General features: G+C 39.7%; 1 protein-coding gene across 3 annotated transcripts in view; it reads left to right on the top strand.

Annotated features, from left to right (window-relative positions):
• Positions 1-24561, top strand: part of arhgap10 (Rho GTPase activating protein 10) — a 113950-nt gene that overhangs the window by 11317 nt on the left and 78072 nt on the right. For all 3 annotated transcript variants that reach the window (XM_036137535.1, XM_012862900.3, XM_012862901.3), the window contains exons 2-14: positions 8991-9086; positions 9774-9835; positions 13287-13358; positions 13494-13595; positions 15582-15692; positions 17377-17481; positions 17755-17884; positions 19483-19589; positions 19691-19785; positions 20392-20473; positions 21490-21529; positions 21617-21685; positions 22625-22699. In XM_036137535.1, the coding sequence (XP_035993428.1) occupies positions 8991-9086; positions 9774-9835; positions 13287-13358; positions 13494-13595; positions 15582-15692; positions 17377-17481; positions 17755-17884; positions 19483-19589; positions 19691-19785; positions 20392-20473; positions 21490-21529; positions 21617-21685; positions 22625-22699 (1146 nt within the window). The remainder of the gene's footprint in view (positions 1-8990; positions 9087-9773; positions 9836-13286; positions 13359-13493; positions 13596-15581; positions 15693-17376; positions 17482-17754; positions 17885-19482; positions 19590-19690; positions 19786-20391; positions 20474-21489; positions 21530-21616; positions 21686-22624; positions 22700-24561) is intronic.

The raw sequence follows: 24561 nt of genomic DNA, 5'->3' as shown, positions 1-24561 counted from the left end.
CTGGTATGAACAGACGGCCATAAATCCAAGCGCAATCAAAGCACAATGTCACAGCAGCCATGGGGGGGGGGGGGGGAGCAGATCATGTGGTGACTATTGCCCCTGGCTAGAATCAGACTGGTATGTAGCATCTATTTAGCATCTGCGGTATCTGTTTAACTTCCAACTGACTGTTCTTTTATTTTAATAAAAAAACAGAACTTCAACAATCAACACAACAATTACAATGGCATTTTTTTAATTAAAGAAAATGTGTTTGTTTTTTAATATTGTAGGCATAAATTGTACAGTGTACACGTCACTTACCTTTTTCCCAGTACTTGTTTTTCTTAATCCATTGTAAAATCAAGCTTTGATCATTTATGTCTTCTGGCCAAAGTTAAAATCATCCTGACCTGGAGAAAGCCATTCATGCCTTTATCAACTCCACAGTTGAGTATTTCAGTTATTTCAGTCTCTCTGTCATCCCTCGATCACCTTCAGCTTGTCCAACATGCAGCTGCCCATCTTCTGACATTAGCTTCCTGTCCGTTTTAGAATAAATTTAAACTTTTATTGTTCGTTAGAAAAGCACTTAATGGCCTGGCCACGTCTTCTTTACCAGAACTACAAAGCTTTTTGTGTGCCTGGTAGGTCTTTGAGGTCTTTAAAGCCGTTTTTATTAGATATACGAAGGACCAGGTCCAAACACTTGCGTGATCTGGCTTTTTCAGGAGCAGCATACAGTCTCTGGGACCAGCTTCCTCTGGATCTACCCTCCACCGCTGATCTAAGTCTTTTTTAATAAGATCTCAAAACTCATTTGTTCATTAACCCTAAACCTAACCCATTTAATAACAATTGCCTGAGATGCTATTCCTGATTATTAATCTTTATTGCATATTGTAGGCTTAATTTTGTTTATCACTGTTTGTTTTTTTAATGGTTTTTAAATTTAAATCACTTTGGTTGCCCTTTTTCTTGGCTGTGTAAAGGGCTATAAACGATTGATTTATCCTGCAGTCATGCAGCTCGTCTTTAAGCTAGCACTAGCTATGGCAAGCAAACCAGACGCGCACCAATAAAGAGAAGCACTCGCGTGTGTGATATATTGGGGCCCCGTGGTACTCTATTCGGTAAACGGTAAAACGGTAAAAATGCACGTGAGGAGTAGCTTTCAAGCATCTGTATGAAATAAAACTCTTCGTATGAGTATTTATTGCGCTTGTGCCTTTCTGGCAGAATCTTGACGCCATACCCGACGGCATAGTTAGCTTAGCTGTTGTTGTTTGGGAAGTTTATAACTGCGCTGATGCGCGTTCAACAGCTTTACTAACCTTTCTATGTTGCTCTTTAACATCCGTGCATACTTTTCCACATCATACTGACCGTTACGCACATTTTCTTATGAGTGCAACGGTCTGTTTTTTTTTTTTTTGCGTAATTTTGACAACTTTTAGCGTAACGGAGCATTACGCTGAAGTCACTGTTATCAATTTTCCCGTTGCTCTAGATGCTGTGATACATTTGCTTTACCTTACCTTACCTTATACTTTCTTAAGTTTAAAGCTACACAGTGGACTTTTTAGTTTAATTTAAAAATGTCAGTATTTTTTAGTTTTTATTGAAAGAATCAGATTCTTCTGTTGTAGTTTATTAAAAGATTTAGGAAATCTCCTTTATGTGAAAAGTTAAGACTTGATTTTTTTTTTCCTTGTCCTGTTTTTGGAGGAACTTTTGTTTTTTAATTTCAGATAGATACGAGATGGGGTCTGTATGACTCATGCCTCAGAGCTTGTTCTCTGGGGCCTCCCTGGTGTTCTGCCTAGAAACTAGCCAAGTTTGACAGCTCCCAGGTTTACTCTGAAATACCTTGCTTTAAAAGGCAAAAATGAGAAGAAGACTTTGCCTTGGACTGCTGTGTGCCCTGGAGTGAGTGGTATTTCTGTCTTGTAATGCTTCTTTTCACTCGGAGCAGCTTTCATGTCCGTCTCCTACACACATCTCTCATCTGAAGCTTTTGTTTATTCCTCCACTATGCTGGTTCTGTTTCTTCCCCCCCCCCCCTTCTCTGCTTGTTGTCTGATTTTCATTATTGCTGGAGCGTCATAAAGTCAAACAAGATTCATTCCTCATGTTTTATGTCATATGTTTCATAGCTGGGTTATATTTTAACAGTCCACCCTGCAGTCTGCATTCGTCTTGTGATTGTGCTGGGTGGGATCGTTTGTGCACTTTGGGCATATGGCTTTCATCAAGAGCCAGCACGTCCGTTCATTTACATCAGTGTTCCTGGAATGCACATTAATAATGTTGAGGGATGTAAAACCTAACCCTGTTTTTGTTTTGATAAATGAAAAATATGCATGCTTATTGATAAAGTACTAAAAAAGAAATGCCAAAACCACCAATTTATTGTTTTTTTTTTTCTTGTTCAATATAATGACACCAACAGGAATAAAAAATACAAAACTATTGTATATTGCTCAAAATGGCTGTGCTTTTATAATGAGTGAAATGTTAACCTTCACAGAGCCCGACGAAAATCTGCATGTTAATTCAGCGACGTACAGACGTGCAGTGATTCGTCGTGCGACTGGTGATGCCTGAGCAACATGTCTTAGTGGCTGCCAGCTTTTCCATTCACTCTGCCGTGACATTTAAAGGTGTTTATTGCTCAAGTGTGTCAAGGTTCAGTTTAATGTTGTCCAAACATGTTTTTACTATGTTGTGGAGTAGCTGAACTTACCAGTCCAGTCACTTAAATGCAGGTATTGCTAAGAAAAGGACGCTAAGGGACCATCCTACTTTATAAAAAATTTTAGCAGGGTGTTGGTAAGGTCTCCTGATGCATATTTACACACTGGGCGCTCCGTTGCATGTGACTGACTGTGAGCGTTTCCTGATTGTTTTGAGCATACATAAAAACATCTATAGAGATGTTCAGGTGGTTTATGATCATTTTGGTAGCATAAAAGGTCCTGGGTGGAGCATGTGAGAGCACATCATATTATATCAGTGATGTGGGACTCGTGCTCTGTGGCGTTTGTGATTTCAAATAGTAATGACCATGCTGGTTTCCTGCCTGGTCTAGGACCTCATCCTCTCTACCCATCGATCCAACCTTCTTGCAATCACTGTAGCACTCTGGGCTTGGGAGGTGCTATTTACATGGCTCTCTGCTTCTGTTCTGAGTTTAAGCAAAAAAGATCGCGGTAGCTCCTGTTGATGCTTTTAGAGATGGAGTAAACGCTCTCATCCAGAAAGGCACACCTCAAAATTGTCCCCACACTGGACCGTGGTGGATGCTGGGATACAAAAGGAAACTGTGAAGCTTTTTAAAGGTGCATTTTGAATTCGATGTCTACCTGACCGGCTGTCACCGTGGCATGTACACCACTAAGCAGCAGCTATATAGGGATGATGAATGTGGATTTTTGTTTCATAGTGACATCATAATTGCCATTTCTTAACATTTTCATCATTTTATTTCTAACACTTATACAATTTTTGTTGTTGCTTCTTTGACATGCAACTGTAACGTCAGACATAAAGGCGATAATGCTCCTGAAATAACACTGAAAATGTAGAGCAGCACGGTATGAAATTAAAACACAACACACAACCCTCTGTTTCATTTCAAACAGCGCACATCCCTAAGGGCAAATCCTACCATCCCCAGGTTTCTCTGGTAAACTCCTTAAACGTATAAATGCCTCAGAGAACACGGGAACCTTCAAGCTTGGATCTGTAAGAAAAGCGGAAACATTTTGCCACAGAGTGTGTTGCAAATTGCATAAACAGAAAATTACATAAAACTGAGAAGCAGAGGAAACAGCTGAAATGCATCCGTTTCTTCTGAAAAGAGTCCAGTGCAGATGTTGAATCGGATAGTCAAATACGTCTGTATATCAAATAATGGCTATTTTTTTTTTTTTTTTTTTTTACCAGCAGGGCTTTACAAGGCGTAGAAAATGAATCGGCAACATAAAAGGGACATGACATGGACTATGTGCTTTTGAAGCACTCCAAGGTACTCACCAGGATCTTTTGTCATAGTAACGTAGCGTGGACCAGACGTCCCCGATTTCTGGGGACAGTCCCCGTTTTGGATGACCTGTACCTGGAAATGTTCCCGATTTCAGTGAATCATGATGGAGTCAAAAAAGTTTAGCGTGACAAGACGTATTCACCCGGTCCTGCCGCTGTCCCGATGTAGAAGAGCTGAGCTGAACGCGCCTTCCCTGCCCCGTCGGCGTTGCAGATCATACAAAACAGAACCGTAATTGGGCTGTCGGTCAAGCTAATGACAGCTAGCGTTAGCTTATATTGTCCGGGAGGTTTACAACTTCACTGATGCAGATTATGGAGCTTTACTGAGCTTTTTTATGTTGCTCTCAAACATCCGCTTCGTACTATTAGCTTAACATGTTGCTAGGCTAACCATGTAGTTCACTATTTGGTTATTCTTGGCTGTCTGCCTAGGAAAGTTACTCTGAACAACGCTTTTGTGTCTATGTTGTCTATAAAGAGGGTCTTCTGGTGGTTTTCCACATGTTAGCAGACTTTAAAACGTCCAGCAGCAGCTCATTATTTCGGGCAGGTGTGCGGCTGCAGGGAGGAGACGGGAGTGTCTGCGCGCTGCTGCTGGACGAAGTGCGATAGTTTGGGCACTCCGCATAAAGGAAGCTCTGATGTCAGCCAATGAGCCGTTAATTAGACCGTTACGCTGATTAAAAATGAGCGTAACAGTCTAATTTCACCGTAATTTTGACAACTAACAGGCCATTACTGTAAATTGCGCTGACGAACACTTCTTCCTTTCACTCAATTTTCTGTTAATATGCTTGGATACAGAAGTCTTTGAATGACCAGCTTCTTCAGCACTGTCCTTTTGTGGCTTATGTTCCCTGCGAAGGTTGTCGATGACTGTCTTCTGGTCATCTGTCAAATCACTCGTCTTCCCCATGACTGTGTCGCCTACTGACCCAGTGAGAGACAGTTTAAAGGCCCTGGAATCATTTGCATGCGTTTTGAGTTAATTAGCTGATTAGGGTGTGTTTTGGGTTTTCATTATCTGTAAGCCATATTCATCAACATAACAAGAAAGAAAGGCTTTGAATATATCCCTTTATGTGTAAGAGGGATGCATAATATATCGGCATTAACATCAATATCGGCCAATGTTGGTAATTTTTTTTAACATATCGGTATTGGCCTGATAATTAAAACTGTGCCGATATTAACAACCAGTGTTTTTATGTCCATCTATTTGCCCTTTATACCTGTGTTTAAAGAGAGGGAGGTGAAGAAGGCGTTGGTCATGCAGTTTTTGTTCGGCCATGTTAAAGTGACAGTGATGCATCACAGCCAGGATTGTGGAGTTTATCGATATCGGCCCACATTTTCATATCGGTGCATCCCTAATGTGTAATGATTCTATATAATATATGAGTTTCACTTTCTGAGATGACTGGCAAAAAATATTACCCTTTAAAGCAATATTCAATTTTTTTTTTAGATGTACCTGTATATGGTAGCACCTGCGATTCTAAAACAGGACTTTGAGCTTCATGGGAACAGAGGGAGAGAAATATCTGTATTGTTGCAAAACACTGTCGGATACTGCATGTTGTTGTTTTTGTTTTTTTTAAGTACAGTTCACCTCCTTTTTTGACTTCCAAATTTCTTGTTTGCATTAAACTTTATTTGTTGACTGAAAAAAAAAACAAAAAAAAACTTGCCACCTGTTTGTGTTGGCGTCCGTCATTCAGCTCGCTGTGAATAAAACCAGACTCACCTTTTATGGACTCGCCCGTGCTGGCTTGGATTCCTGCTGTCTGTTTGGTTTGGATCCCCTTAGATTTACAGTCGCGTAAGATAAAATGGCTACACTCATCCTAGAAGTGCCTCAATAATCACCTCTGTTGGCACATTTTCTGTTTAGATTAAAGTAACCTTTGCCGTAAAAAGTCTGCTGGCAGAAAGTGAAAAGTTTCAGTGTGACAGTCTCTGTCTTACATAGTGCATTGTCAGTGTTTATTATGTTTGACATGTAAAATAGCCATGAATATGGACTCCTCCCAGCCTTAAAAATAATGTAAGATACAGTAAAAATTTTACAATTTTATATATGTATATTTTACAATCTTGACAATTATTTTTTTTCTGTCGGGACTTATCTACAATTGACTGCCATCAATTGCAGCAATACCATTGAATTATTTTGAGAAATGCTTTACAAAGTCAGAATATTTTGTATTTTTATCTTTTTTTACTTTATGGTAAAATAACCAACTGATCATCCTCCAAGAGTTAGTTTAATTTTTATTACCAGGCTTTTTGCCAACAAATCCCTTGAGCTTCAGCACACACGTATTTCCTCTCAAGGAATATTTAAAGGTCTTCTCAAAAAAAAAAAAGAAAACTCTTGTAAATGGTGCAATACCAAAACTGCCCTTTTGTTAAAGGAAATCTTATCAACTTCCTGTAGAACCATGACTGCAGCACCTTTTAGACCCGGCATTGTGACTGATTTCAGTTACAAAGGGACGGCTTTAAACCTGAGTGTTCACACTTGGCTTTAAAATCCCTCCAGAATATGAGCTTTGGTGTTTTATTAAAATTTGAATAAGCATCCTTATTTAACCTAAATACCCAGATATAAGAGCAGAATTAAATCTCTTGTGACTTAATTTTTACCTGTAAAACTACACCACAAGAAAACACCCTATGGCTCGCTGGCAGCTGTTTTCTACACTTTTCTAGTAAAAATCACACAAGAGACAATTAAATGAAACCAGATTTAAAAATATAAACTTTTAGCTGGCCTTTAAAAGAAACCACTGAGTCTGCTGAGTGTGAGGAAGGGAGTTCCAGAGTCTTGGAGTAACAGAACAAAAAGCTCTGTCTCCCTTGGTTTTCAATTTAGTATGGGGGTCAATCAGCAGGTCTTGATCACTGGACCTCAGAGCCCTAGTGGGGGTGTAGGGATGTAATAGCTCAGGGAGGTACACTGGTGCTTGTCCATGCAGAGCTCTCAAAGTCAAAACCAGGACCTTGAAATGCACTCTACAATAAACTTGGAGCCAAAGAAGTTGCATAAGAAGTGGAGTCACATGACAAAATTTAGAAGATATTGTCAGGAGCCTAGCTGCAGCATTTTGTGCAGACTGCAACCGGTCTAGGGAGGTTTTGGGTAGGAATGTGATGAGTGCATTGCAATAATCCAGAAGTGACGAAACAAAAGCATGAAATAAAATTTCCATCTCAGGACGAGAGACAATAGCACTAAGTTTGGCAATGTTTCGCAGATGGTAGAAACGGCAACGAACCAGAGATTAGACATGATTTTCAAGCATAAAACCTGAATCAAGGGTTAATCCCAAGGTTTCTTGATTTAGCCGAAGGTGCCAAAATTCCAGTGATCTGTTTTATCTTTACAGTTGTTTTTTCTGGCGCAAAGATGAGTACTTCAGTTTTATTCTTCATTTAATTGAAGAAAACTCTCAGACATCCAGCTTTTGATTAAATCCAGGCATTTTAGCTAAATTGTGTAGTTTCTAAATTTAATTTGGAAGAAAGGAAATGCACAACTGGATATCATCTGCATAGCAATGATAGGAAATATCCTTAAAAGATGGCAATATGGGGCCAAGCGGGCGCAAATAAAGCAAAAACAACAACAATGGCCCCAGAACAGAGCCCTGTGGGACACCACCATGAATAAGAAAGGGAAGTGATCTATAAACTGATGCAGCAAAGAAAATCTGACAAGTATGAGGACAACCATTTTAAAGCCAAGCCTGAAACACAATGCTTCTCGCATTACCCATAAATCATTATGTAGAAGAAGTCGTACATGCAACCTACATCTGGAGAGCTCTTGTTATGATTTATATAAAACATTTTATGGTAAATGGCCACGGCTGGTGGCTAACAATCAAAACAAACGTCACAACTCTTGGTAGTTCAATAATGTAGTTCCAGCAGAAGAGGAGGTCTTTATTCCATGAAGTTTATTGAACAATTAGTGTGAAACATGCTTGATTTCAGCTGTTCTGTTTATAGGTTTATTTTTATTAAATTATTTACATGACTGTCATGTGTGATTTAAGACTTGGGAGTCATTTGCTTCGAATTTCAAATTGATCCTACGGACTGGCGCTTTAAATGAGCCGTAAATGGATTATGTAGAATGGGCAAGTCTTTTTGTTAGTTTAAAACACTTTTTAAAGAATTGTTTTTGTTAGAACAAGAGATAATTGATCTGAAATTATGAAAAAAGCCTAGGATTTTGTTTTATTCTTGATAATTATTCAGTAATTTATGTTGGTCTGGGAAAATTGGCCGTAAATTTACTGAGCTTTTTATAAATCATAACCAGTAGTTTAGGTGCATATACTTGACATTATAAATAAATAATGCACAAATCTAGTAATCCTTAATAATATGTTTGTTAGTGTTTTTAAATAAGATTGCGAGGAATGTACTCACTCTTTTGAAATACTACAGTAACATAGTTGTCTATCTTTAGAGGGTAATCTGCAGGTGCTATCTTTGTTTTTAGCATCTCCATTTGAATATGTAAAAGTTGCACAACATCTGGTAAATATGTTCACTGCTCCGTTTGGTAACACTTTGCTTGCAGACAGACACCAAGTTCGCTCTTTTTTGTGGTATCCTCTGTTGTGTGTTTCACGTACATGTGAGTTTAACAGGATGTACCAGAATATAGCCAGACAGGATGTTAGCATTGTGGTCAACTTCAATACATCACACCTACTTTTCATGGCACATTCAAACTCTTGACTATATGTGATTGTTTAGCAAAACGTCTAATTTATTATATGTACATATAGTATGATTTCTCAAAAGGTATATTTTTGTGTTTATGTGGTATGTCTTAAAACTGTGGATGTAACTTTGTTGTTTTTGTTGCAGCTGTAAAACAGAAAATGTATTTATTGTTTGTTTTTTTGTTTTTTTTTCTGTCTTTAATGATGTTTCAGAGCTGGGGATGGCTCAGCGAAAGTTTGCCCAGTGCCTGGGGGAGTTTCAGTTTGAGTACATCGGCGACGCAAAGACAGATGATGAGAGATGCATCGGTAAAAGTTTATTTTTCTCTCTCCTTTCTAACCAACCGCTCCTTTTGTCACCATCTTTATTTCCACCTGTCAATTAAGAGCACTTAAAGTTCTAATGAAAATTATACAACCCCGGCTGCAATTTCTGTTTTATTTTACTTTTTTTTTTACATTCATAGTTATTTTTTTCCTAATTTTACCCCCACTACAAATTAGGTATATTGTCAAAGGATCAAACTAGCAGCTATTAGCAATAAAAAAACAAACAAACAAACAAATAAGTCCTATTTAAATTAATCAGAACTACTACTATTACAAAGGAGTTTTTTTTTCTGAATTAAAAACAACTGCAGTTGCAAATATTTCCCACTTCTCCATGACGAACATCTTTAGTACTTAGCAGAGCACCGTTTTGTTATTATAACCTTCAATAATTAATTTTAAGACCATAGCAGTCATTGAAAGTAGGACTTAATCTTGACTTAGGATACAATTCTTGCAGGATAAACTTTATTTAATTATTCAAACTGTTCTTGTGTTCTATAATTGCAAAAACATCTGTATAATAATTATTTTTTTGCAGATGTTCATTAGTATTAGCTGCAACTGTATTGATGCTCGTGTAGCACTGTTGAGATGTATTTCATAAAAAGACAGAGATGTGATGAATAAATCTTTTTAATGCTTTTTTGTTTTGTTTTTTTATAGACGAGTCTTTGCAAGAGTTTTCATTATTCCTCAAAAACCTAGAAGATCAAAGAGAGCTGATGGTAAGAACCAGTCAAATGTGACTTCTAACCCTGAGAAAAATTAGTTTGTGGATCTGAAACCAGATGCACACACTGTGTTGCGCAATTATTTCATAAGTCCTCACATGTGAAAGTTTATCCGTTTGTGTGAAAAAAGTTCAACGCCACCAAGTGTTTCTGATGATGAGGTTACAATACAAAATTTGGACTGTGCTTCCTTTAATTCTAAACATTTTGTGGTTTCTCACCTCTAACCCCAAATTATTCATGAATATTCTGGGTAATATTGAAAGGTTTCTGATATCTACCCACAATCTATTTGGCATTAGAAGCAACGTCTAGTGTAAATGACTTGCTTTAAGTTCCCAGTTACACAAATGTGTAACATGATCAAATTTCTTTTATTTGAAACAATCATTGATATTTTATTTGAAACATAATATCAATGATTGTTTGCCCGTTAAAAATAACATCATATGATTAACCTCCCATTCATTATTCAGATTTTTTTTCTCACACACACAGATTTCAGCAAAAATGTAGAAGAAAGACCCGCTAAAACTGTGCTTTTTGCATTATAACGGGTCAATATTAGCTGGTTAGTCAGGCTGTCTGCTCAGGTAGCCAGCCTGTAGTCAGCTGGTTGACAGACATACTGCTTATAGCTTGTCAACTGCAGTTTTAAAACAGTGTTACATTAATAAGGCTGATGGCTGATCCTCTTTTAGTTTCATGGGACGGTCTGCTACATTTTTTATTTCTTTTTTTTACCATCTCATTAAAATGAATTTAAACTATAGTGTTGGTACAGAGGAAAGTTTTTGGCGGGTTTAAAACTTTTTAGGCAAGGCAAATTTATTTATATAGCACAATTCAGTACAGAGACAATGCAAAGTGCTTTACATGGTTAAAATATAGGAATAAAAGCAAGTAGGGATAGAATGTAGAAACAAAAAAGAACATTAAAAACAGTTTAACTAGAACATTCAAAGGCAATTTAAAACCTTGGTATGGCCTTGTACCGATAACCAACCCATGTCTGCAGATGTGTCTCATCGCTTACTAGTTAAGAGTCCTGAGGTGAGTCAATTGACCGCAAAAAAATAAAATAAAAAATAAGCCAGTAACTGGCCTAATTTACCAGCATGTCAGTGTTCTGGCCTACTTCCACTTATACTGTATTTGTATTTAGTGCAAGTAGGTAGCCAGTCAGTTTAACATTTTGAAGTTCATATTTGTTTCTTCATGAAGTTTATTAGGTTGAGCTCCAGCCGCTGCTGAATTGTTTTAGTTTTTTGTCTTAGATGTTAAGTCTGGCATACTTTTCTGTCTGTTTTTGTATTTTATTATGAATGCTATGAAATTTAAAGAATATTCATTTTTCATATCAATGGCGTGTTAGAAATGATCTGAATTACTACTTAAAAATACTTTTTATTTTGAAAAGGCTGCAACACAGTAAGTTAGTGCCGGATGCTTATTCAATAGCAATATATATCGATCAACAGACATGTGGTGCAATTTTGCTTCCTTTTGCATTCTAGCCTATCATGTAGGTTAATATTACATCATTACATCCTCCCAACCAATCACAAACGCAGACCCAAGAATGCTCCACCAAGCTCCGCCCCCTTTCAAAGAGTTCAAAGAGCACGCGTTCTTTTTACTTTTTATAAAACTTGTAGTTTTTGTAAACACTTGGTTGAATAAAGGGTTGAGTTTGAATTCTGAGTTTTTTAAATCTAAAAATAAGTCATTAAGAAGCAGCATAAAATGGTCGGGCTGCTCTATGTTTTGAATTTTTGATAATTATCAATATATCAATCAGTATGCCTTCTTCTTTTATGGATGTGCTTTTTTTCTATACCGTCTGGCTTTACAGTAAGTTCTAATAATCTGTAGAGCCTATTTTAAGTCACATGAATGGTTTCTCTACAGACTCTAATACTCATACATTTGATAATTTATATTTTGAACGGTTAGAATCATTTTACAGTGCAGCAAACACAAAAAAAGCTTTGATACTTGTATTTTGTTACCCCACTTACATTTACACGTAGTCAAAGATATTTATTTCAAATACTTTTTTAATATCTGCATCATTCAGTGGACACAGTGAGCCAGTTCCTCTAGTATTGGTAATATATGAAAGGTTTATCATCCCTGTGTCTGTTTCTGATTCATTGTCGCATCAGCTGCCTGGGAGTGGCTGCACAGATGACTGGAGTGCATACAGACATTATAATGTTTAATGCAGGGTTTACATAACAAGGTCGATCTCATAAGGGGCAACTGAGAGCAGCTCCGTAGCGGTACAAGTCCTTATTCGTAAAACAAACATGTGACTAAAGTAGCGGTGTTAAAGTCTGGTCTTTTTAAGAGCTACTGAAATCACACCCCCAGTAGTTAGGGAGCAGGAGTACTTTGGAGCCATTTAGATGGCTAGTGATAGTCCTTGAACAGGTTGGCACTGTTCTGCAGGGCCTGGGACTTTGTATAAATGTCAGTTTTCCGGGTAATATCTGTGTGTAGCGTCTGAGGTTAATGTGAGAACCAGTCATCAGCGGCTGGCTGAGACGGCTGTTGTGCCAAAGCTCAGACCACAGCGGTGAGCACCCTCGGTTTGCAGCGCGATGACATCACGCTGCAAACCGAGGAAAGCGGCATGCATGTGCAGACATGCCCTGCAGCCAGCACAGCACAAACGCCACAAGAGAAATGCACGGCAACATCACGATAGGTGTTAGGTTGGGTCTTAAAATCGCAAGTGTTTTCAGTTCCTGACATAAACTGACGAAGAACGTTAGCAGATGAGTAAATGAGTGAGAAAATGTTGTGAAAAAGTTTAAAGCTGGGGTGGGTTATAAAACGATACCGCAAGCTGTGAACACCTCTCAGAGCGCTGTTCAACTCATCATCAGACAAAGAAAGAGTACGACACGACTGTAAACTCGCAAAGACATGGCCGTCAACCTAAAGTGACAGGCTGGGCAAGAAGAGCAATAATCAGATAAACAACAAAGATGTCCATGGTAACTGTTGGGGATCAGCAGAGATCCACAGCTCAGGTGGGAGAATCTCTTGATTGGACAACTATTGGTCATGCACTCCACAAATCTGTCCGTTTTTGGCAACAAGAGTGGCAACAAGACAGCCTTTGCTCAAGGAAAGCCACGAGAATTCACATTACATGTATTGGACCCAGAAAACTCTTATCATACAAAAAAACTAGCGCTGCACATCACCCTGAACACACCATGAAACATGGTAGTGGCAGCATCATGCTGTGGAGAAGATTACGGTGCAGAAAACAGGCAGCACTTCAGATTTTTATTTCTATATAAAAAAACATTACAATGCATATCTATATGCACCATATAAACCAGAAGGATTGATTGGATTTTTGCTGTTCGTCTTATTTTTTTGAAGTTGAAAAAAATAATAATAATGATGACATCTGTTCTTGCCTTAGATGAGAAACATCACAGAGACTTTGATGAAACCTCTTGAGAAGTTCCGGAAGGAGTATCTCGGTGTTGTGAGGGTAACATAGGATGTTCAAGTGCTTTTTCTCAAAGTTTGCAAACCACATTTATGCTTTTGAATCTTGTCTCTCCTAAAGTAATCTTTTTTTTTCTTCTTTTTTTTTTCCTGCGTGTTTTGTTTCTTTGTCTGAAAGGCGGACAGGAAAAGATATGAAAAAGAAACGGAAAAGTACTACAACGCTCTGGAGAAGCTTTTAAACATGTCAGCAAAGAAGAAGGAGCCACAGCTACAAGAGGTATATATATCTTTGCCGAAACTCTTTACCATATTTACTGTTTACAACTACAATTAAAAGGAACAGTTTGGAAACACATCAGACCTCAATTGGAAGCAATAATCATGCTGGCCACCCATGGGTAGCGTGTAATGTGTTTGGAACAAATGGATGCTACATCATTTGATGATAAGAATGAGCAGAGGGCTTAATCTGAAGTCACAGAGGAAGTGAAACTGAAAAAACTGATACAGCTGGCTGGTCCAGTTAGCTCAAATACATAAGATGGGGTGAGGAGGCGTCTGGCCTGGTGATCCAGGGCCAGATTGAAGTAGAACCGGTTCAATAATCAGGAAAGGGTGCTTTCTGTGTGCAAGCCTTTTATGGTACTACGGACTTGTCCCACAGGGAGGAGATGCCAGGCTAGACCCATTATTTGCTTGAGGGGCTATATATCCCTTTGGCCAGTGGTCTCAAACTCCAGTCCTCGAGGGTAGGTGTCTTGCAACTTCTAGATGCTTTTCTGCTTCAAGACACCAGAATCCAGTATGAGCTCATTGGCAGAGCTCTGCAGAGCTGGACTGCATGCTGGTGAGGTAGTTTAGCTATTTGATTCAGGTGTGTCTCTGAATCAAATAGCTAAACCAAAAACACACCTAAAAGCTGCAGGACAATGACCCACGAAGATTTGAGTTTGAGACCACTGCCCTGGGGACTGGAAGGAGCTCGGATTGCTGGAGTGTCCATCAGGACTCCTGACCCAGAAATACCGCAGTCAGTCTTAGATTAGGTTAAAAATTTAAATTTCCATACTCCATTTTTATATTTTATCTAAACGGAATTACATTATGTTTAAATATATTTTGTTTGATACGACTACAATTCAATTCAATTTTATTTATGTAGCGCCAATTCACAACACGTCATCTCAAGGCTCTTTACAAAGTCAAATTCATTTAGTTTATCCAGGTTGGTGAGACAGTTTCCTCTCTAAGGAAACCCAGCAGGTTGCATCAAGTCTCTCCAAGCAGCATTCACTCCTCCTGAAAGAGCGTAGAGCCACAGTGGACAGTCGTCTGCATTGTTGATGGCTTTGCAGCAATCCCTCATGCTGAGCATGCATGAAGCGACAGTGGAGAGGAAAACTCCCCTTTAACAGGGAGGAGAACCTCCAGCAGAACCAGAACCAGGCTCAGTGTGAACGCTCATCTGGCTCAACTGGAATATTTACACCAGGTTGTCTTACTGTGAGGCCGTATTCCAGGAAATAATGCACTCTTAACGTTACGTTTGCTTGGGTTCCTGCATAACACATGTAAATACATTTTAACAAAAGGGTTTTCTGGTACACCAACCCTAGACAAATGCATTTTCATTCTTTTTTTGCAATATTGTTTAAAGGGTCTGATGGTTTGAGGAGTTCTGGGGAAAAAATCTAAATGGATACAAAACAGAGTTCAAAAAGCACTAATAAGGTTTTATTGAGAGGATCATTTTAATGACTAAACAGAACGCCTAAATGTAAAGATGTATTTCTGTCTTACACTGCCATTTCAATAAATCCTTTTTGCAGCCATTTTTCTGCACATCGTATGTCTTATGGAGAAGATTTTTCTTCCTCTGCATTTGACCATCCCAAGGTTTTTTTTTTTTTTTTTTTTAATTGTTCAGGTTCACTTTGACATGGACTCGTCCTTGACTAAAGCACTCCTCTTAATTTGTGTTTCCTTGGACATCCTTCTGTCTTTCCTGTTAGGTGTCCGCGTACGTGCATCTTTGTCTTTCCTTAGTAAAGTAGGAGTCTCTGCTTACTGTGCAGTGTCCTGAGACCGACCTGTTATTTGATTTTTTTTTGTTTCTTCTATGCAAGTTTTCTAACAGCAGACGTGTTAAAGTATGATTGAATGCCAAACTTTGAGGGAAAAGAAAGTTCTCCGAGCAGCGAGCGGCTCGTCCTCACCACCACATGTCTGTAATTATCATGGTGTGTGTTCTCCCCCTCTCCAGGCAGACAGCCAGGTGGAAACCATGAAGCAGCACTTTCAGGAGGAATCACTTGACTATATATGCAAACTGCAGGAGATCCAGGAGAGGAAGAAGTTTGAATGTGTGGAACCGGTGAGTGATTTACCACAGAGGAGCAGATGTAGTGATGCGGCTTTGAATACAGTAGCATAACTCGGGCAACTAGAAGGTGAAACTGTTAAACAGACCTTCATGCAGTGTTGTAGTCAAGTCACTATGCCTCGAGTCCGAGTCCAGGTTCGAGTCTCCAGTGTTCAAGTCCAAGTCATTAAAAAAAAAATCCGAGTCGAGTCCGAGTCGAGTCACTATTGATCCAAGTTCGTTGTAGGAACATGCCGTGACGTGTGATGTATGACATGAAGCAGTAACATTCCATTGCAATAATAACTCTTTTGCTGTAATTACCCTTGGTTTTACTCGGTAAAACGACTGCTTTTTCCAAGTCTAAGACGTCTCCTAATCATGGTTTTTGTTTGGAACGTGCAACAGCGACTCGAGGTACGCTGATAGGCCGCATATGAAGGATGTTAAAGCCGCAAGCGGCGTCGATCAGCCCTCGCAGCCAAGCGCGCTCCGGCCTATTGGCCACCGCCGCGGCTCCGGCCGGCCGGCGGGGTTCGCGCACCGCCGGCCGCCCGCCACCGCAGATGCTGTCACGCATTTTCCTCGCCCGTCCACCGGGCGATTCCCACAAACGCGTTCGGCAGCGTTCCCCCATTACTCACAACAAATCTGGTGAAGATCGGTCGTTGCAGCGAGGAGATACAGCCGTTGGATGATGATAATGCATTTGGCCACCGGACCGGACTAAATTGTTCGGCGGGACGGAAAATGTATACCGATTCCTGGACGGTGACTACAAACAGAAAAAAAACGTCCGATGACGCCATGAACGCCGAGCAGAAGAAAAACATCGACTTGCCTTTCTATCAACTCGGCCCGTTGATAGAGGGCTTAGAAAGACTCCAGTCTTTCTAAGCTCTCGACACTCAAGCCATCGTTTGAGCTGAACGCTGGTATGTTGTTCTGCTCTCACACTGTTTGCCCAACCTTAGCAGCAAGGGGCGTTGCTCATGAGATGGTGACGTCACGTGCGCGGTACGACATTTAGATATTAAAATCATACACCAAATAATATTCTAATGACATATAAAAATTATAGCCTAATGATATAAAAAAAAGTTGAGTCTTTTTCTCAATTTCCGAGTCAGAATGATCTGAATGTAGGAGTCCGAGGCCAAGTTCGAGTCATCAGTGCTCAAGTCCAAGTCAAGTCACGAGTCTCTAAATTTAGCTAATGACGCGGACTCGAGTTCGAGTCTCGAACTCGAGTACTACAACACTGCCTTCATGACCACTAAAGGTCTGAGTCAAAGAAAAAACTGTATGAAAACAATCAGTTAAGCATGTCTGTGTCCAGAAATGACTTAAAATAATCAGTCAGGTAATGTTAACAGATTAGCGACTCGACTGCAAACACGATGCCAGCAGCCAATGGAAAAAGAGAGGCCTGGACGCAGAGAGCTGTGCAGACAACAGCTGCAGAGGGATGACATGTCATCCATGTTTGTTTTACTCTCTTCTCTTCCTCCTCCTGCTCTTCTGAAATTTTTATTATTGGCTGCACTAAAAAAACAAATGGGTGCTGCCGCTACTAACACCCGAGTTGATGCGTTCAGTTGGCGTCAGATAGTTTGACAAATGTTAACTGTGTTCCTCTGTCTTTCAGTCGTCATCCAAAAATATTAGCTTAACTTATTGTTTTCTTTTTCTGCAGATGCTGGCGTTCTTTCAGACCGTATTCACCTTTTATCACCAGGGATTTGAGCTCGCCAAGGACTTTGACCATTATAAAAGAACGCTGCAGATCAATATTCAGAATGTAAGAAAAAAAACCAAAATCCTGGATAAACGAATGATTTTGTTGCTTTTGACGCTCTCTACAGACCCGCTGCCTCTATCACAAAGAAAAATTATATTGCATGTTCTAGAAGTCCTTCTTCTTGTTACTGGTTGAAGGTCTAATGGCGAGTGTAACAGATTCCATTGAGTTTTTTGCAAAATCCGTGTGTTTTGAATTGCGTTGGCCTTCTGTTGGAAAGGTCAGCCTACAGTCACTTCCTGGAGTGCGCATTCTGCTTCCTCTCCCACCCAGACAAGGAGTCGATTCGAGGGCACGCGGTCCGAGGTGCAGGAGCTGATGAAACGGATCAAAGACACCCCCCCAGAGTACAGACAGACCAGCTCCATCAGTTTTGAAGGTTACCTCTATGTGCAGGAAAAACGTAAGTGCTGGGGGAATCATATGAACGTGTTGATCCATGCTGAAACCCAAACGTAGAGGGAAAATATGAGCAAGCACCGTGATTTGCAAAAGTATTCATATTTACTTCTCCGTATTTTTTTCATGTCCCCAAAACGTCAATCTGTTACATTTGGCTTTGTACGTGACAGAGTAACACTCCCTCATTAACAGCTACAAGTCTTCTGACACATGTAACACCGTTTTCTTTGTTCAATACTGGTTCTATCCCAGTTGTTTTTTATTTTCATTTATTTATTTATTTTAAACTTTGTGATATTTTCCTTCCCAAATGTGTTTGTGAAAAAGGAGTCATTTGGTTCCAGCTGACCAGAAATGGCTTCTTACAAATGTTTTGCTTGTGATAAACGGCTAATGGGACATTTGTAGGTCTTTTTTTTTTTTTTTAAATGACTTATTTTAGCACTTTGGTGGCACTAGTGGCCTTTATTTCAAAGTGGACGGACAGAAAATGGGGTTGAGGAGTGTGGGAAGTAAAGTTCCACAGGCCCGGAGTTGAACCCGGGACTAAAGCATCTGTGCACGGGTCTCTTGCACTACCACTGCGTCGCCACTGCGCCCCAAAAACAGCTTCCTTCTTGCTAGTCCAACATAAAGTTCAGACATGTGGAGTGCAGAAATACATGGTTATGCTGTCAATAGGTTCTCCACTGCAAAAAGGGAACTAAAAGTTAGTAAAACTTTCTTGAAATTAGCGTATTTTTCCTTGATTTGGGCAGGTAGATAAGATTATTTGCCAATGGAGTGAGTATTTTGATGCCTGAAATAAGATAATTAGACATCCTGCACTTGAAATAAGATGATGGAGATCAATTGTTCCTATTTTAAGTGCAACAATCTTATTATATTGGCAAATAGTCTTATTTACCTGCTCAAATCAAGGACAAATACATTAATTTCAGGAAGATTTTACTTACTTTTAATTCCCTTTTTGCAGTGACCTGAGCTGTGGATCCATGCAGCTCTTCCAGAGATTCTATGGACCTCTTCGTTACTTGTTTGTTGCTCTCTTTGCCCAACCCGTTGTTTTAAGTGGACGGCCGTGGCTTGGTAGATTTGCGGTGAGATTAAATTGTGCACAAAACAGACTATTCACTTATAAGGTGACTTTAGAAGGGACCTGTTTGCCATGTTTTTGTTTTTTTAGGAGTATAAAAGTAAAGGGGTCTAAATACAAATGTGAACCACCCTTTACAGACTTCTGTTTGTATAACATTTTTGAAAACCCCATCTCTCTCTTTCTAATATGTTCTTATTTGTGTCGGCCTATCACATAATAACAGATTCAAAGATTGTGGTTATGACGCGACAAAATGTGAAAACGTTCAAAGAGCGGTTTTTTTTAGATTTACCGTATTCTAATCAAAGGTTGGACTCTTTTGAAAGAGACTTTACATAACAACACCTCTATTAAAGTAGAGGCTAAAATCACTGCTCTGGACTCAACGTTTTTAATTTGCTTTAAAAATTCTGTTGTCAAAATCCGTTAAAAGCATTTTACCAGGTAGAGACCCTTCACATTTAGTTTACCTGGACTCGTGCTCTGTGCGCTTTGTTCAGGGCCTCCTCCGTTTGGGTCAAGCTGGGTCAAGCGCTACTGCACTTTTGTCAAGGAGCAGAAGATCCTGCACATGGTGACTTTCGACCACAGATCAGGTGGAAGGATTGTGAGTGATCGCAGTATGCAGCGCAGTGCTTTCTTCATGCCACGCATTGTTGTAAATCTCAAGATATTGTTTTTTTTTTTTTAACGATCGACATATTTTAGGGTGAGATGGAGTCCGTCACGCTCAAATCCTGTATCCGCAAAACAACAGACGTGTTTGACAGGAGATTCTGCCTCGACCTGGACATAACCGACAGGTATGATATCAGTTCGTCTTGTTTTGGAAACGCATCTTGAATGAATGAAACTTTTTTCATCCCTTTTATCAGATAAATAACACAACTGCTTTGGCAGCAATTTCCTGCTGTGTGGCTCTTGTGGTAACACGGTATAAAACATTTCCCATCTTCAGAGTTCATAGAAAAACTTTTTTTTTTCTTTTCTTTGTCAGGTCAACACACACCTACAGCGCGTCTTAGATCGCAGAGCATAGAATGACAGGACTCCTCACTACCTGCTGTAACAGATACCCATTCTGCCCATTTAATGGTGCCCAGCCTCCTTTTAGTTTTAGTTGATGAGCAATGCCCCTTAGAATTGGAAATCTGAGTGTGCACATCCATCCTGACTGTCATGAATAATTTGATATCCATCTGGCCCTGTAATTATGGGTGTCATAAACCAGTTGGAGGGTCTGAGAAGGTTAACGTTTGTAGTTACAGTAGATTCAAGGGCAATGTGTCCTTGGCAGGAAGTGTGTATTTTTAGCATGCGTGAGGCTAAGCACTCTGGAAGTTTTATCCTGACCCTTTAAATAGCTCGGTGTCTTTGTCTAATGCTTACGCGGCGCGCCTCTCTCACAGGCCTGGGACGGTGCTCACTGTGCAGGCCCTGTCAGAGGATGACCACAAGCTTTGGATGCAAGCCATGGGGGGGAAGGAACCTGTGAGTCGGCTCATTTATTTCATTTGTTCAACTCAAAAAGTGAAAATGGTGTCGTGTATCGATTCATTGCTCACAGAGCGGTATAATTTGAGCTTTCATTTCTATTCATTTAGGTGATTATGGCTTACTGCTTGGTAAAGAAAACCCCAAATTCACATTTTCTGAAAATGGGTTTATTATATAAGACCAATTTAGAAAAAGACTATTCATACAGAGATGTTATATTATGGCCTCCACAATCATGGGGGAGGCTGTTGATTACCAGTTGTCCATCAGCCTGGCTGGCTGTTCTCACAGTGCTGCATCAAGCTACATTAATGGGAGATTTAGTGGAAGGAAAACTCACGAGAGAACAAAGGCTCCAACCAACATGAATTAATGCATCTCTTAGGGGGATTTTTAGACAAAGCGCAGTCAAAAATTTGAGCAAGCTGCACAAAGCGCAGAGCTTCAAGCACGTAACAGATGTTAGACATGGACTGCCAAAACATGCTGATTCAGTTTTGACCCAGGGACAACCGCATGGGTCTGATGACCGCCATGCCACACCACATTGATCCAGAAATCCATGCAAATGAGCCCCAAACAAGATCTAAATGCATATACTGCACAATATAATGGCAAACTTAATTTTTCCAAATTCTTGTGGGGTTATAAAATCCAACTGGAGTTTCTTGACCACTATGCCAACTAGTGTTTTAGGCACAGAAATAAAACCGTGCAACATCAAAATGGGACTTATTGGCATACTTGTTGGCATACTTGTCAATAAGTCCCACATTTCTGTATTATTGCCTATTTGGCCTTTTGTAATATTCTAATATTTTGACAAACCACGTTTTGAATTTTCATTAGCTTTAAGCCATAATCATCAAAACTAACAGAGGCAAGCACAAAGTATCGCTCTGTGTGTGAATCTGTGTAACATACATGTATGTACATTTTTATTAATAGCAATTGCTGAGATGCAACTATATTACAGAAGTTGAATTAATTTTTTTCATGTCTTTCACCAGTTTGGTTCTCTTGGGAGGGCTCTCTCGAAAGAAAGAGGAAGTAAGTTTCTACCTGCACCCAGGTCTGAAGGCTGTGACAGTATGCTAAAAAGATATTTTTAAACTTTTCTTTTTCCCCACCATGTAGTCGACGCCCAGCTGGACGACATGGGTTTAAGTTTTGTGAAGAATTCCATCATTGCAATAGAGACGAGAGGTGAGCATTAGATGCATTTCATCCGTACTTTAAGGTGGATAACCTTAGTTGTGAAATCTGCATTATCATCGAATGTCATCGAAGGTAAAAGGGCCGCAATCAAGCAAACAATTTCTCAGATTTATGTTTCAGCAATCCACCATGAAGTCAAATAGTCCACTTTTTTAGTCCACTAAAATCACGGAACAAATTAATTCACAATGTGCTGCTGCGCAGGGCCATTATTAATTAAAAAGCTAAAATCATTATGTATGCCCTTAACACATTACGAATTAAAGCTTTAATTATTTTATTTATATAGCGCCAAATCGCAACACACGTCATCTGAAGGCACTTTCTAAAGTCAAATTCAATTAGATTATTCAGATTGGTCAGAAAGTTTCCTCTCTAAGGAAACCCAGCAGGTTGCATCAAGTCTCTCCAAGCAGCATTCACTCCTCCTGAAAGAGCGTAGAGCCACAGTGGACAGTCGTCTGCATTGTTGATGGCTTTGCATATTAAATTTGTTTGTGTTTTTATAAATTACAGAACCACTTAATTTATTCTGAATGTATTTATTTATAAAATGTATCTATTTCGATACCATTTTATGTCTTTAACGGCTTAACCATTGAATTTAGTCACTTTCGGGATTGATAATTAGTTGGCAGGGCCTCAGTCTGTGTAGTGTGTCTAGTTGTACACTAGGGGGCAGACTTTCTCCACATTATAGAAAGCATTGAGCGAGCAGGTGCTGCAGGCAGCTTGCATTGTCCATGTGCAAATTATGCAATTCATTTGTTTTAAGAACTCGCACAGTTTTCTGATTCACTTTTTGTTTCACTGGATTTTTTATGAATTTCACTACACTTGTTTATATCCAAGGTATTGATAAAATGTTAGTTTTTTTTTTTTGCTGTATCTTTTCATCATTTTAATTTTTTTATTATTACTCATTAGGTATCAATGACCAAGGTTTATACAGAGTGGGGGGCGTAAGCTCCAAGGTGCAGAAACTTCTTTCATTAATGATTGGTAAGTAACACCAAGTATTTTTTTCCCCCATCACTTTAACCTGCAGATGTATCTTTAATGTAAAGGTTTCAGTGAAATATAAACCTTATTTTCACAGAGTGAACCTGAGTCATTTGGCTGATTTAATTGATGTTTCTGTTGGAGGTTATTATATATATAAAAAAAGATAATGCCTGAATAAGGTTAGCCGTACTGCTTCTCTAAAATGCAACAAGTGGCAGGGTGGTTCGTGGCCTTGCAAAGATTTATTATCCCCCCCACTTGCTGTCTCTTCCTCACCCTCCCGGACAGCCAGACGCGGTCCGTCCTATTGGTATTCTCGAGCTTTTGTGGGTTTTGCTTATCAACACACCGCTAAGCCAGCTTCTCCTGTTCTCGTGACAGGCTCATTCTGTCAGTTGCCTTTCTCAATCGCCTTTATGCCTCTCGCTTGTCTGTATTCCCTTTCAACCAACTCCTTACCTTGTCCTCTGTCCTTTCTATTGCTCTCTGTCGGCTCTGTGGTTTCCTGCTGTCTCCGGCAGACACCAGCTCACTTTCAGCTCTGTGTTCAGAATGACAACGAACTCCGGCAGCCGCCAGACTGTCTCGGCTTCCTCTCTCAACCCTTCCAGTCTGCCAACCTGCCGATTCATGCTGTAGACACCATTAACAGTTTGCTGCAAAAACTTTGAGAACTTTTACCGTCTGATTAGAGTAGAAGTTTGGAGCCCTAGTCTTGGAGTTCCTGTGCTGCACTGATTATTGTGAGGGAAGGGAAATTACAGATTTATGATCATCCTCTCCAGAGACACGTGAATAAACATTGAATACATAAAACGGCTCCCTTTTTAGTAATCTGAGTGGGTGAAACTAGCTTTAGACCCTGAAGAAAGACTTGAGATTCTTCCACCATACTTCATTTCATCTTTTAGTCATAGATATGGCCAAAGTCCAGTCAGCAAGGACACAGATTTTTTTCATATATATATATAATATAAAAATGTTCCCACTGTATTTAAGAGCAAAACAAAGAAAGCAGCCTCAATTGAATGATAACAGCAGCGTGGCAGGAAGAAAACTGTTATGGTGAGCTCTTGTCTGGGTGTCTTGCAGAAAGAGTCAGAAATGGTCATTTTCACAGCATTTGCCTCTAAAATTAGGAGAAATGCAGGTTTTGTACAATCAATATAACTGCAGAGTGGACTTTTCTGTTTCTCCAAAAAAGGTGGGGTGTAACAATACATCCAGCTCATAAAGGTGCGTTCACACCAAATGCGGACAAGTAGGCCTGGACGATACATCTTTCTAAAACTAATTGCGATAAATCCTTTTATTGTCATTTGGAGACCTTTTCCAACTAATATGATAATGGCATAAATACGCAATTATATCGTCTCGACCTACCGGCTCAGACAAATGTTTAAATCCAGAAAACTCCCACCCTGTAGCGGTCGGGCTCGGCTTTGACACCAGTTTCTTTTCGTTTCAAACTAGCGGTTCTCCGGCTTTCTCTCACCAGGCTCTCATGTTAACTTTGAACAATATGCCTGCCTGATACAGGAAGGGTTTCCCCCACCGTATTATAAGCACTTTACTCACCCCTTCCACCAGGCTGAGCTTCATTTGTTTATTTTAAATGCCTCAATGTTTGAGGGCAACATAAAATGTTCAGTAAAGTTCCCGTCTGGAAGAAAACCTCCTGGTCAAGTAAGCTAACTAAGCTAATTAGCTTGACGCACACTACGGTACCTGGTTTCATCGCACAACGCTCCTCGCGCTTCCTCCCGCACAAGCCACCGGACAACTACTGTCAGGATTATCCCATTTTCTGTGGGAAGATGGCCCTGGCTAGTTTTAAGCCGTCCTACACTGAGGCAACG

Source organism: Fundulus heteroclitus, chromosome 5 (assembly GCF_011125445.2).
Source record: "Fundulus heteroclitus isolate FHET01 chromosome 5, MU-UCD_Fhet_4.1, whole genome shotgun sequence".
In the NCBI taxonomy this organism is placed as follows: Eukaryota; Metazoa; Chordata; class Actinopteri; order Cyprinodontiformes; family Fundulidae; genus Fundulus; species Fundulus heteroclitus.
This window is presented reverse-complemented; position numbering and strand designations above follow the sequence as displayed.